Source organism: Montipora capricornis, chromosome 7, assembly GCF_036669925.1.
Source record: "Montipora capricornis isolate CH-2021 chromosome 7, ASM3666992v2, whole genome shotgun sequence".
Taxonomy (NCBI): domain Eukaryota; kingdom Metazoa; phylum Cnidaria; class Anthozoa; order Scleractinia; family Acroporidae; genus Montipora; species Montipora capricornis.
This window is the reverse complement of record NC_090889.1, coordinates 37,744,982-37,759,234: the sequence shown is the minus strand read 5'-3', so window position 1 is coordinate 37,759,234 and position 14,253 is coordinate 37,744,982. Positions and strand designations below refer to the sequence as shown.

General features: G+C 39.7%; 1 protein-coding gene and 1 long non-coding RNA gene across 2 annotated transcripts; one reads left to right on the top strand and one right to left on the bottom strand.

The window, feature by feature from the left end:
* Positions 1-6,038: 6,038 nt before the first annotated feature.
* LOC138055900 (melanocortin receptor 4-like) lies at positions 6,039-6,899 on the bottom strand. The gene has a single exon (XM_068901766.1). It carries the CDS (start codon positions 6,897-6,899, stop codon positions 6,039-6,041), a length of 861 nt encoding a protein of 286 aa, XP_068757867.1.
* A 5,393-nt stretch (positions 6,900-12,292) lies between these two features.
* On the top strand, positions 12,293-13,818 carry LOC138057923 (uncharacterized). Its single transcript, XR_011133758.1, has 2 exons — positions 12,293-12,413; positions 13,573-13,818. It is a non-coding gene; the product is annotated as an uncharacterized lncRNA (long non-coding RNA).
* Positions 13,819-14,253: the final 435 nt, after the last annotated feature.

The following is a 14,253-nucleotide window of genomic DNA, read 5'->3' as shown; positions in this document are numbered from 1 at the left end:
TTTTCCCTCTTTCGATAGCATAAGTTTTTTTTACGATTTCTATTTGACGTTGTTTTTTTAAAGGACACCACACCGATGTTTTCAGTCTTTATTTAGAACGAAATAGTCTTTGTGTGTATGTGCTTGTGTATGTGTGTTAAGGTTATTGCGTGCTTTTAAGAGTCAATCTGTCTTTCAAAGATTCAAGGCCTTTATACAACACCTTTTCGGAATTAAAATTCTTCGGGTCATAGTAGGCATAGCCACATTATCATAACACAGCTTGATTTTATTTCTTTAGAGGCCAACCATTTGGTTGGGGAAGGGAGGCTCAGCGATTTGAAGGCGTATCCGGAAACAAAAAGTTACGGATTCAAAAATATCTGGATACGTGTGGACGGGAGTTTAAATGATAGTGCTGCGCGTGCAGCCGGATTTTAACAAACATGTTAGCGGTCCTTTGCATAACCAAGACGTGAAATCACCAAATTTGAGGTTTTGACGACAACGTGAGCATGTAACAGACAATCTTTCATTCTCTATTTTCACTCTGAAACCACTCGCACCAATTTACTTTCAGGATATTTCCGTATTGTAAGTTACGGATCTTAGCAAACCTAGCAAATCTTTTAACTTTCATACTGGTCAGCGGATACCTTGTTTTCACAGGTGTCAAATGACCATAACATTGATGTCAAATATCAAAGATGTATGTTGTAAACTAGCTATAGTGTAAACTGGAGTATTACCTCCTCGATGAGCTCTAAACTTAAGCCCGTGATATGGTTACGTGATACTTGTCACATTGGCATACACGGAGGGGCGGACGGACGTCCGTGGACGTTCATGACGCCATGGCTATAAAACCAATTTTCTCACATCGATGGGTTACCATATTTTCTTAGCTATGGTGCTCCGCTTTTTATTATTATTATTATTATTATTATTATTATTATTATTATTATTATTATTATTAGAAGTATATCTGACAGTTTCAGTTTGTGCAAAGACTTGATTATTTGCTCACTTAACCGTGAATATGCACATTCTAAGCACATATAAGTAAAGGCTACACAGTTGCTCCAAGTCGCTCTCTCGAAAATCCGCTCCGATTGGGAAATTAAAGCGTGTGAAGCGAGCTTGAAGTGAGGTCAGCGCAGCGCAACGACCGAACGTGCGGCGAAGTCGAAATTAACCCAACCAGTCGTCACTTAGCGGGAAAAACATTAAAAGACTTTTGAGAGTCCTAGTCAAGCTTAGCCAACCATTAGCATTGACAATAAAGTTGACCGTTACTTGTGAAAATACATTGATGAAATGGATCATATATGGACTGCGGATAGGAAATCAAGTGAAGCTATGATCTTCTCAGTTATGAACGCAAGTTTTGCAATTGCGTAGAGAAGCCTGAAAAATTCAGGACTTCAACGGGATTTGAAACCGTGACTTCGCAATGCCGGTGCAATGCTCTAACCAACTGAGCTATGAAGACACTGACGTTGGGAGATGGTCATTTATGAGTTCTTATTTTCCCGCGAGGAATGAATCAATGACGAAATGATATATGAAATGAAATGGCTTCATAGCTCATTTGGTTAGAGCATCGCACCGGTATCGAAAGGTCACGGGTTCAAACCCCGTTGAAGTCCTGAAATTTTCAGGCTTCTCTTCGCAATTGCAAAAATTGCGTACAAAATGCGAAGATCATAGCCTCACTTGAAAATACATTGTTTGTGGTTAGTCCTAAGAAGCGAACAGGACTTTGGGCGTGATGCCCAACGAATTTGTCAAGCAGAAAGGTCTCCGACGAGTCCCTTGGTGAAGCGATGAAACGAGCTTCGTAATACTAACCACGAACAATTTATTTTCACAACGTTTAGCATGGCCTGCATTTAATGCTCTAGATAGTGGCTTTTCCACTGCATAAGACCTTTGATCACCTAAAGCCTGATTTTATTACGTGGGTTTAAATGTAAAACACGTTTTACTAACGTGATTCATTGATTGATTGACAGCTGTCATACGTAATAAATATGATAAGTAGATTGTACATTGAACAAAAACAGATTGGTAGCTTCTGGTAGTTTCTGTGTGGTTAATTGCGTTGGATAAAGGAGAGCGAAATTAATGGGTGTTCTGTGACTAGAGTGTCGGTATACGTGAGGCATCCGAACACAAACGTGTTCAATTTAGTTGCCGTGTTAAATGACCCTTACTGTACTTGTATTGTCGTGGACTTGATTTTTTCGTCCAAGCAATAACTTTATGCAATTCCTTTCATCGTCTTTCCTCTCACAATCGAGTGTGTAGGATCGTCTAGAAGAAAATTCTGCCCGAAATACAACGATTTCGTAACGTCTTCTTAATAAAGAAGCTGTTTCCAATCACTGGGCAAATTGTTACTTTTCTTGCAATTTCCTTGCTAGAAAAGTTCTTTGTTTTGGGGCAAGTTGATCAATGAATGTTAGTCCGGGTAAAGTTTTTTCAAATGTCGCCTTTTCAACAATTACAGATGTCATAGGAACACAGTCCATTGGCTGATGCCACAAACCCGTTGCGACGCAATTTACATGACACAACGTTGAGCTCCGACTAGGTTGAAAAATTAAACTCTGGCGGGGCGCGTGACGGAGTAGAACTGGATTCTTCTTTCTGAAATGGTTTTCTATAAATTGTCTCGATAGTCCCGAAAGCCATTCGGGTCCGAAGAGCCATTTACGGAATTGCCATCCGCTTTTTTTGATGAGGTGGTCTTTCAACATATTTTTAAGATAACAAAACGCAAAATGATTGTGCCGTTTGGGGACTTAAAATCTCTTAGTTCGTAAGATATTTCGGAATGTTTCACACCCGGAAAAAGCCTGCTTTCTGAACAATAACTAATACAAATGAATAATAATGAAAGGCAACATCCACTCTAACAAATAACTAACGTTGAATCAGGGGAAGCACTATTTACAGTAAAGGTTGTTTGAAATTTTTTCAAAGAAAGCGCTTGTATCTGAAAAGAAAAAAAGTTTTTCAGAACCGGTGATTTTTGTTTTTAAATTTCGACGTGTCACGATTGCCTATTGTTATCATACAAAAGCTCCTAGTGCCAGAACATTAGGGCAAGCTGTTGCATTATCCATAATTTTTCAACAATCTCAAGATAGTTTGAACGTTTGAAATAAGCACGTAGTATAAGAATAGACGTAGAACGCCACGTAGGAACGCCACGTAGCCATGTAGAATAGGAATGTAGAATAAATAGATAATCAAATGTATCCAGCGATTAATATCTTAACGTCAAGTGGACATTGCCGATACGTGATTCTGTGTTGTTCAAATTCGTGTTCCTTTGACAGTCAGTGGAGTCATGACAATTCACTAGTCTTGAGTTGTCATCCCACTCACGCTTCCCTCCTTATTCCATACTTTAAGACAACTTTCCAAATCGTTAGCGGATAAATTAAGTGTATTTTTACGTACGAATGACCATGGATCTCGATCGGCTTTTGTGGTAGTGCACTGTAAGTGCACTACCATAAACACTTAAAAGAAAAAACATATTAAACTTACAAAAACAATAATCCGGTGTCTTGCCATCATTTTGACACAGATGTATCTTTTGTTTCGCGAGTAAACATGCAAGGTAATATGATCACGGCGTCCGCTGAATTCGATTTGACTTTCGATTTTGCGATTTACTTGTGCAGCCAAAAGTACAATAGAAAAAAATTAACGTAGCAAAAATTCCCGATTTTTTTTTCGCTGATGGTAGCTTTTTATATTCGCGATTCAAATTTTATTTTGTTTTCATGTCGCAAATTTTGTTGCTGATGGCAAATATTTCATTCTCGATTGACACTTCCTAAAAACTTCTTTCTGTTCTTCCTTAAAACTGTATATCAATATTTACTTACTTTTGCATCAATGCTTGTTTTCCAAAAGCAGGCTAACAATTGTTAATTCTATACCTTGCTTAGTTTGCATTTTTGAGTGTTAAACTATGATTATTTCAACCTACTTGTTAAAGAAATTGCATGATCGAAAAACAAGAAGATGAGCCTTGCGCGTTTGAAGATGCTTAAGAGTAGCTAAACACGCCCAGTAGAAACGAAATGAAGGTGAGTCGGTTTGATTGCGAAAGAAATTGGTCAAGGTCTTTTGTGGTCCTCCTGCGTGTCTTTTGTATCCCTGTATGGTCCCGACAGGGACAACCTTGGATCCCCTTCGATCGGGGGAAGGATATTATCCCGCTTTAGTCATCAACTGGAGTTGTCTTCCTTAGTCCACAATTGAATTCCACGTGACTTTGTAGTAATTAGTTTGTTGCCTCCATTTGATTAAGCTGTTTTTAACCCTGTTGAGTTAATTTGAATTTTTGTATATTCCACACTCCCTGCATGACAAGCGCCAATCCTAAAAACCGCTATGTGTTTGTCCCAGACTGTTTTTACTCTCGTACTAGCTTTCATTTAAGAGTTAGTTTTAAACGATTCTTGGAGACACCTTAAATTATTTATACCGCTTTTGTAATTGATCCTTGTCCATTTTTTAAGTAAAATGGATAGCAACATGTACACGGCTTCATGGCACAGATCACAGATCACGGACATGCAACTTGTCTTCAAACTTGCTATTAACGAGAACTATATAGTGCAAGATTCTGCAAATTGCTTCTGATATAACAAACGTGATCCATTGTATTTCAAGTTTCAAGTTGAAAGTAAGGGCACCAAGAGCTTACTAAGCATGCTCACGTGTTCGTGCATTCAAAATGGCGGCAAGAAAGACGACAAAAATGCCGCAATAATGCCGACGTTAGAGTCGTTTCCACCTCCAAGAACGGGATGTGGAGAAGGATGATCAAAAAGAATGTTTTCTTTACCAAGTATTTTACTTGCGCAATCTTCCATGTCTTAAGCCGGCTGGGAAAGCCGCTGCCACAATAACGCGGAGATCTAAAAGTAGTCGACAACTAAAACAAAAGTTTTCACACACTAGAAAAACGTCGACAACTACGCTTTCTAGTTGTCGATAACTTTTAGTTGTCGATCACTAATAGTTGTCTACAACTAAATCCCTAGTCTGTGGAGGGACTAACAATACTCAAACTGAAATAGAAGAGTTACTTTAATGAAACACAGACTAGAGACTATTTCTGCTTCTCGTATCCAGCTTAAACTATTTGTGTGACAACTGACGAAACCAGCAATAATCAAATATCGTTGGTGGGCACATAATGGATATGGGATGATAAACTTCCAACGAGGTGCGCACTAATAGCAAAGAAAAGCTTCTGATCATCTCACATTCAACAAGCTCTACGCATGGCGTAATGGTTTCATGAAATTTTATTGACTTCAATACGTTTGGATACTTGGAAATTTCGCTTCCTGGCATAAATTATACAAGATATGAACTGACATACGAGATTAAGGTCGCTTTCCATTTTACAGAACTGACTGGCCAGACCTTGCATTTGGAAGGACTAATTCTATCCCAACCCCTAAACTTAACACACTTCGAGGACTGATAATGATATATACCCTTCCAGAAGAATGCGAGCAATCATCATGCAAGTGTTCCTTCAAATTGTTGCATTTTCTTTGCAAACTGACTGGGTCTGGCCAGCCAGTTCTTACAACAGGAAAGCGCCCTCAGTTAGCCAACGAGATGGCTAGTAAAAGAATGACTACTAAAAGAAAAAGAGAAATTATGACCCTCGCACTTAATATCAGGAAACTTTACTGAAGAAATTGTCTCTTATAGACAGCAGGGAGTAACTTCTCTTCGCGTCTATAAAATCGCCTAGCGAGGACATTAAAAGTCTCAGAGCAGTTTATTCTTAGTTTTTTTTAGCGAGGAAAAACCGACAGAATTAAGGATGGGTACTGGGATGGCACATTGGTGACAGCACTTGCCTCCGGCAACAGTGTAGTCCTTCCCTGCATGACAAGCACCAGTCCTAAAAACCGCTATGTGTTGGTTCTAGACTGTTTTTACTCTAATACTAGCTTTCATTTAAGAGTTTAACTTACTTTAATTTGGTCAAACGACAGAATTCGTGGGTCTCACTTCCTTGGCACAAGTTTACGAAACACTTGCAGCATCGCATTTCTTATCTCACGCACTCTCCAACAATACAAAAATGGATTTAAAGCCGAGTTCATGAAGACAACTGTGGAGGCAAGATCCCTGCCAAAAATACCGTCTATTGTTTCACGAGCGAAATAGATTGTGTAAACAAGGAGATAAGGAAAGTAACAAATCGCGAGCACAATGAAGAATATAAATGCACTAAAAGCAGATTTTCGAAAGCTGACCAGACTTGCGGTGGCATCAGCTCCCTGAAACGCTCGAGCTTGAATTTCAATTTCTATCCGATGACGCCGAACAATTGTGAAAATGGTCGCGTGACATATAACGGAGATACAGAAACCGATCAATATCACAGAGGCAACGTAAGCTAAAAGAATTCCTTCCGCCCAAAACTGGGTGGTTCCTGCCAATACACAAACTGCCCAAATCGCTAGAAGAATACAAGTAATTCTCCGAACAGTAACGATGCTGGGATACTGCAGCGGCTTCACAATGGCAATGAGTCTGTCAAGACTGGTTCCAGCAATTATGCATAGGGACACGCCGCAAAGAGAGAAAGCAATGGTGTCATATCCTCTTCTAAACGTTAGTTTCAGTGTCTCCGATCGAGTGTACAAGTGAATTAAGCTACTTGCTATAAAAAGAGGTTGCACGATCACACCAACAGCTAAATCTGTTGACGCGAGACCACATAGTAAAAGGATAGAGGGCGAACGAAGCGTCGGCTTCTTCCACACTGAGTACAGCACAAGCACATTTCCAATGGTCGCTGTAAAAGCAAGTAGAATGTTTACAACACAGTTTACTATGATTACACTTTCTTCTTTTTCCATCTTTTCTTCAAGTCTGAATTTAACCAACACCAAGTATTCTCACTTTGTGAGCAACGGCCTCTCCTCTTTCTGATCTTTTCACGGAAATCAATCCTTTCCTTCCACGTTCAAGGACTCAGCCGCTGTCGGAAAAAAATTGAAAACGATAAATATTGAATGTGGCGTAAAATTGTATTTGAAAGAAAAATTAAATTAAAAAAAAAAAAAAAAGAAAATAAAAGATATAACCATCTTTTTACTTCCCTACAATATTTTGCGTTTCACCTATAAGTTATGGTTTACGGTCTTTGGAATGCAGACAACCAGTTTCAATATTTCTGTGGACTTCTTGAGGGTTTCGGTATCTAAATACACTGTCATTTTCTGCGTCTACAGAAGTGATAGGTGCAGTAAGATGTTTCTCCAAAATATTACAATTGTCAATGTAATGGACGGCTAATTTCTTGACGGCTGGTATCCAGTTCATTGAGATTTGTAGCGAGTTGTGAGTGTTAACGAGTGGTCTGGCTTTATGGGATGAGAACCGCAGTATTTAAACGATTAGAGCTCGCAAGATTGTCGCAAGTTAGTTTAGTTATTTAGTTTTTGAGTTGTGTTTGCACATTCGTAGAATGGTCTTTAAGCAAAAGTCAAGGCCGTAGTTTTCCAGATGCTGTCCTGAAATGAATATTTAAATTTCATCTATTTCTCATTCATTGAGTTCATAAATTTTATTTTACATATATATTGATCACGTACCGCGTAATCAGAAAGGGTTGAAACGTGCAACGCGCGTTCAGAGCTCCTAAATATTTAGTGCGGACTGATTGGTTGAATGTTTCAGTGCTCAGTACCATATTTGGAAACCCCTCGCTCTTGTTGTTCCAAATATGGTACTCAGCAAATTGAATATTCAGAAGATTGTTTCCCGGCACACAAGGGGCCGTTACACGTTTCAACCCTTAAGGGTTTGTGGCGTAATTCAATAGTTTACTGAAACTTTTTTTTTTTTGCCTCTTTCGATGACATAAGTTTTGTACGATTTTTACAAGACATCACACCGAAGTTCTCAGTCTTTATTTAGAACGAAACAATTTTCTGTTTTTTTTGTGTTTGTGTTTGTGTTTGTGCGTGTGTGTGTAAAGGTTATAATAACCAGAGCCAGCTTGCTGACCAGCGGTTTTCGTTAAAACAATGGTTTGCTGGGGGTGCTCAGTCTCGCGGGCTCAGAAAACCTGGTTGTGGTCATTTTTATTTAACGTCTTTTGCATGCAACAGAGAATCTGTCATTCTCTATTTTCACCCTGAAACCGCTGGTACCAAATTCTTTTGGGACATTTCGCCCATATTGTAGGGCGTGAACAAGATGAAATGATCATTAATCGTGAAAAACTATAATAGAGAAAAGTTATATTTTGTAGTGACGTTTTCGTCGACTTCGACGTCGTAGATCTTAAGGCCGGGACAAACTAGGCGACAAGTAGCAACGACAGGTCTCTGCGACAAGATGCTCTGTGTGTACCACTTGCAAAACAAGTCGCTGCGACACGACGCCTGTTCGGGCGCATGCAGTGATCTCGTTTGAAGGGGAATATAAACTAGCTTTTTAATTCAATATAGCTGACCATATAACTCCCTTCTCAATGGTTTATTTATATTTTGTCGCAGCGACTTTTTTTCTGGAAGTGTACACACGGTGCGATCACGCTGCTTTCGCCAATTTTGTCGCTGCGATTAGTCGCACGATTTCAAACTGGTTTGAATTCCTTCGACTGATCGCGGCAACAAAATTCTGCCGCAGTGACAATTATTTCCATAAAATTAAACTTGCCACACAAGGCGAATTTTAGCGGCGACTTGTTCCCGCGACCTGTCGCAGCGACTTATCGCCTAGTGTGTCTCGGCCTTTAAGATCCCTAACTGATCTCAAATGACCAAATGAAAGGTTATGTGGAGGACTCGAGCACCTGACGTTGAATTTTCAATTTTCTTTCCAAACGTCGAAACCGTTCATACCGATTTTATTCCAGGAACGTTGTTACTCTCTTCCTATAGCGAACGCTTTGGCGTAGTCGCAAATTACTACAATAACGGGAAGAAGAGATTCCCATATTGACCATGTTGACGCCGTAATGAGTTAGGGTTAAGCAAAGACTACGGCTATGGCTACGGCAACGCCTCAAAGCAAGAATATTACTGGCTAAAAAAAGGAAAAATACTCGTGTTACACGTGCAGCACGAACTTCCCGGCATTTCTTTGCCATAGTCCACAAAACAACAACGTGAAATCCACTGCATTTTAGGTTTTGAAGACAACGCGCGCATATAACAATGAACCAGTCATTTTCTGTTATGACTTTAAAACCGTTCGTGCCCATCCGCTATTGGACAGTCCGCCCGCGTTCTACGAGGTAAACAAGACGGAATAATCTCGAAATACTTGCGATAGCGCTAAGCTATATTTTAAACTGACGTTTTCGTTGCCGTAGCCATCGTCTTTGATTAAATTCCCTAATACATGTAACAAAGAATCGTGCCGGAATCAAAAAAGTAATAAAAAAAGTTGCCCCCCTATTGCACCAAAAAATTATTTCAGTTGGCATACATTTCATTCCTTTCGAGCTGACAGTACCCGAAGGTCGTCTCCAAAGGTTAGCATGAAATAAGCGGGAAAAAAACCATTTGAATAAATAGTGTTGAATACGCTCTCCTGAAGTAATTATATCGAACAAGGATTTTACCTCTAAGGCGAGAGTGGAAGGCACATATTTGAACCTTTGGAACTCGTTGCTGTCTGGATTTCCGATATTACAGATTTAAAAGAAACCTATTTTCCAACACTGATCGTGACAGTGACTCTGGCTCATGAAACACCTCGTGGGGTAGTTGAACACCTGTCAAAGGTCCTTCAGAAAGGGACTGTTCACATGGAGGTAGGTGAGGTACCCCACCTCGGTGGGGTAACCAATCTATCCATACAATTTCTCGTTCACATGAGAGGTGGGGTACCTCACCGAAGCGGGGTGGGGTGAGTTTTCTTCATGTGAATGCTGAAGGTGGGGTACTCGACCTGGCCGTGGCGATTTATCTTTAGTTTGAACATTCCGTCAAAGCATTTGGAAACCGCACCCCAGCGCCCGGGGCTATTTGAGCGCACCGGTGGCTCCGGTGGCTCAGTTGCTTAAGCACCGGGCTGTCACGCGGGAGGTCGTGAGTTCAACTCCGGCTGGACCAACACTCAGGGTCTTTAAATAACTGAGGAGAAAGTGCTGCTTTTGTAATTACACCTGCAAGTGGTTAGACTCTCTAGTCTTCTCGGATAAGGACGATAAGCCGGAGGTCCCGTCTCATACCCCTTCAATGTTCATAATCCTGTGGGACGTAAAAGAACACACACACTTGTCGCAAAGAGTAGGGCATGTAGTTCCCGGTGTTGTGGTCACGGTCTTCTGTGGTGTATCATGGTTGGGAGGGTAAATGCTCGGAGATATTAGCTACACCAAACTACTCTAAAATCCGAGGGTAAAGAAAGATATATGATATATGATGATATGATATATATGATGACTACTCGTAGGCGGATTACCTCACCTACCCAGGGTCCCCCAAATTACGGTAATGATCTGTTTGATATGATCTGCCTGCAAAAGATCGTCGAGGATCCTTGACTTCACTGAAGATCTTGCAATCGTTTGAGAAGCAAGGATCTTTAAATATGCATGCATGTCTAGTCTTCTGGATTTCTAATAGAACAATTTCGATATATTAAGATTCAGTCGAAAACAAAAGGCATCATCTCGAGGCTCTGGGGAATAAACTCATACAAATCCTTATATTTTTCCTCAGAGCCTCGAGATGATGTCTTTTGTTTAGGACTGAATTTTAATCTATCGAAATTGGTCTATTGGGGACTTCGTATTAAAACTGAAATCAAGAAATTAACGCAAATCAAATGTTGGTTTTTGACTGAGGAGAGGGGAAAACCGAAGTACCCGGAGAAAAACCTCTCGGTGTAGAGTAGAGAACCAACAAACTCAACCCACAATTGACGCCGAGTCTCAGAATCGAACCCGTGCTACATTGGTGGGAGGTGAGTGCTGTCCTCATTAACGCACTTTCCTGTTGTCAGAACTGGCTGGCCAGACCCAGTCAGTTTGCAAAGAAAATGCAACAATTTAAAGGTAAATGTGAAATTGGTTGAGGCCCTTTTTTTGCTATTAGTGCTCGCCTAGTTGGCAGTTTGTCATCTCATATCCAGTGTGTGCTCACCAACGATATTTGACTATTGCTGATTTCGTCAGTTGCCACTCATATAGTTTACGCTGGTGACGAGAATCGAAATGGTTTCAGTCTAGTCTGTGTTTCATTCATTCAAGACTTCTATTTCAAATTGGTACTGTTATTTATACAGTTTCCACTTAAAACACGTTCCAAAACGTTGGGGGATATTCCAAAGTTTAATTTTCGGCTGAAATAGTAGCTTTTTTAACTGACTTTTAATCATGGGTGGGAATTTCTTCTGTCCTTCTGGCACGAAAAAGAAAAACTTGAGAAGTGGGAAATACTAAACTTTGTTGACGGTTTTTCGTAGCCCGGCGATTCATGTTTGGTTTTCAAAAGCATGACAAATGCTTAATGTCCAGAGGTAAGACACAGGAATCAGTTGCATTATATTTTTTCTTCTTGGAGCAAGGAATGTGATTCCTAGATGTTTCCTGCGTAAATGAAATGACATTGTTTTCCGCACGCTATCTTGGTTCTTGCGTGTTTTTACAAAACCGCGGATTCTCAACAGGAGCAATATAAATTGGGGTGTCATTCGGGTATCGTTACAGACTGTTCTTAGCCGAGGTGTTAATCAAGGATCTTGTTTTTTTCCAAATTGTAGTTAAGATATTTTTTGCAACGAGCGAAATTATGAGCAAAGTTAAAAATTGTAAGAGCGACAGACCCGAGACAGGAAAATGGTGGTTTATACAAAAACGGAAAGGGACATTAACTGTCAGCGGCAAGGAGATGGCAAATGTTATCGCTGTTGCTGAAAGTTCGGATACCTTTTCTATTAAGGTACATTGCTTACTTAGTTTTCTGAATACTGTACAAAGAACGAAAAGAGAAGTGACATCATTGACTTATTCAGATCTTTTCATTCTACTAGCCTGCGAGCAAGCTCTCTTTCGGGGTGGTACATTCTACAGGTCATGTTCTCCAACCTATCTGCCAGTGTAAGACTAGATTTAGGCAAATTCGACATGCTTGCGAACGATTCCTCGAAACAATTTATAGGATACACTGTTTCCAGTCGTTAGTTTGCTGACAGATTTAAACGGATTCAAGAAAGCAACCAAACAGTGGATGAAAGGCCACTTTCGCTTTCTCCAGTGGTTTCAGACGTGGTTTCTCAAGGGGGATCGCAAGATCGTACTAACGAGCCAAGTTCCCACGCTGGCAAACGGAAACCTGGCTTGGAGGCCAATGAAGAGCAAACAGATGGGGCGTTTATTGAAAAAGTAGAGAGAATGTTTTCTATCCCAGGTATGTTGAACGTGACTATCGTCGTAGCGTAATAAGAAACCAGCTCACTTATCATCTATTTTGCGAATTACTGCTATCGAAATGCTCATATATTCATTTTGTGAAATACAGCTTTAAATTTCGTGTCGTTTCCTCTCGTTTTGCAAATTACAGTAAGCCGTTTTAAACAAATGAAAACCTTTTAATATTCTAAGTAACAATGTAGTGGTTTTCACCTTGACATAAATTCTATAATCAAAATCGAGGTTTTATAAATTTTTATCTGGACTACTTTGACAATGTAAATCTGGAATTAAGCTTTTTTACAAGTTTCCAGTGCCGTAGCGTCTTTCATTTTAGAGCATTGTAAATTTCCAAGCTTTCACCTTGCGTGACACTAATACAGTGACTGTCTGGTTTAATTTTCAATTGCCGACTGATTTCAAGTATTGGGAGATGGGAGCTTATGCCTGTAAGTGTGTGTAGCTCACGAGAGAAAAGAAAGTGTTTTCATTGCAAAGTGAATTCTAGATGAATCGGAGTAAATTCTAGTTATAGTGTAAAAAGAGAAAACACCCCGTGCAAAACACACATGCATGTGTGAGGAACTTAATGCGGAGTTGCCGAAAGGAATTCAATTTTTTCAGTTACTACGTTTACTGCAACAGCTCAGAGCTGCACTTGCTTTTTACTGAATTTATGTATGTTAGACTAGCCAGGGTTATCATTCTAATCTTCTAAGATGTATTCACTAAACAAATGTAGGCCAAGAATGATCACTCAGCCTCAGGAAAAGAAATGCATTTAACGGCCATCACTGAACTAGTAAAGTAGCATATAAATCAGGAATCAAAAATAATTAATCTTAGAGAGTTACCGAACTCACCGATATAAACATATCAGTCCTCTAACTCTCTCTAAGTAAGTAAATTATATCACACGCGTTTCGAACGTGACACTTAAAGATTATGTTTGTTGCGAAGATTGTCCACGTTCTGAGGTAGTTACTGAGCAATAAGATATTTCTTTGGAATAGCTAGCCTCATTTCTTTGTCAGTTTATCTAGTTTTATGGGCAAGAATATGTGATGACAGGCAACGAATACGTGTCAAAGATGACGTTACAAATTGCAATTAACATAGCTTTTTTCTAAGATGTTTCTTGGTTTTATCATCTTTAGCATCAGCAGCCAAGGCAAGTCTCAAACGCCGGAAGAACTGTGTTGTCGTGGATTCAGACAAGGAAACTTTAATGAGGATAAGACAAAGCTTGGAGCAGGATGTGCTTGAGGAAGATAACAGTGAATAGGCGAACACCGTTAACGAATATTAAATTTCGAAATTCATATTTTAAGTGTTTTCTTCTCGAACGGATATAAATTCAATGCAACGTTGTAAATAAATTATTTGTGATGCTGAAGAAGTTATGCCGTTGTCTTAATCCTATACTACGGACAATAAAAGGGATTCCGCAAATTTCTAAAACAAGTTGTGTCGCGATTAATGGTTCCGGAAATTTTTTAAACCAGTAACACATTTACTGTGACATTAATCTTAGTGCAAAGGTTAGTGGCTCCAGTGTCTTTGCACATTGTTAGGACAATGAACTCGTTTCGGAAGTGGTATCGGAAATTTCTGAAACCATCCATCATTGAAGCTGGTTTCAAAAAATTTCGAAACCAATCATCGCTCATTTCCCTTACCTTCACACCCGTGGTCAAATGCAGGGGTTTCAAAAATTTCTGAAACCGGCAGTGGTTAATTGCCCTCGTTTTTAGCAATGGTCAAGGCAAACGGTTTCGGAAATTTCTGAAACCAGTAACGGGTAATTGCCGCTCCTTTTAAAGTTATGGTGAAGACAG

Excerpts from the sequence above, each read along its gene's own strand:
- LOC138055900 (XM_068901766.1), bottom strand. The coding sequence starts at position 6,899 with ATGGAAAAAGAAGAAAGTGTAATCATAGTAAACTGTGTTGTAAACATT.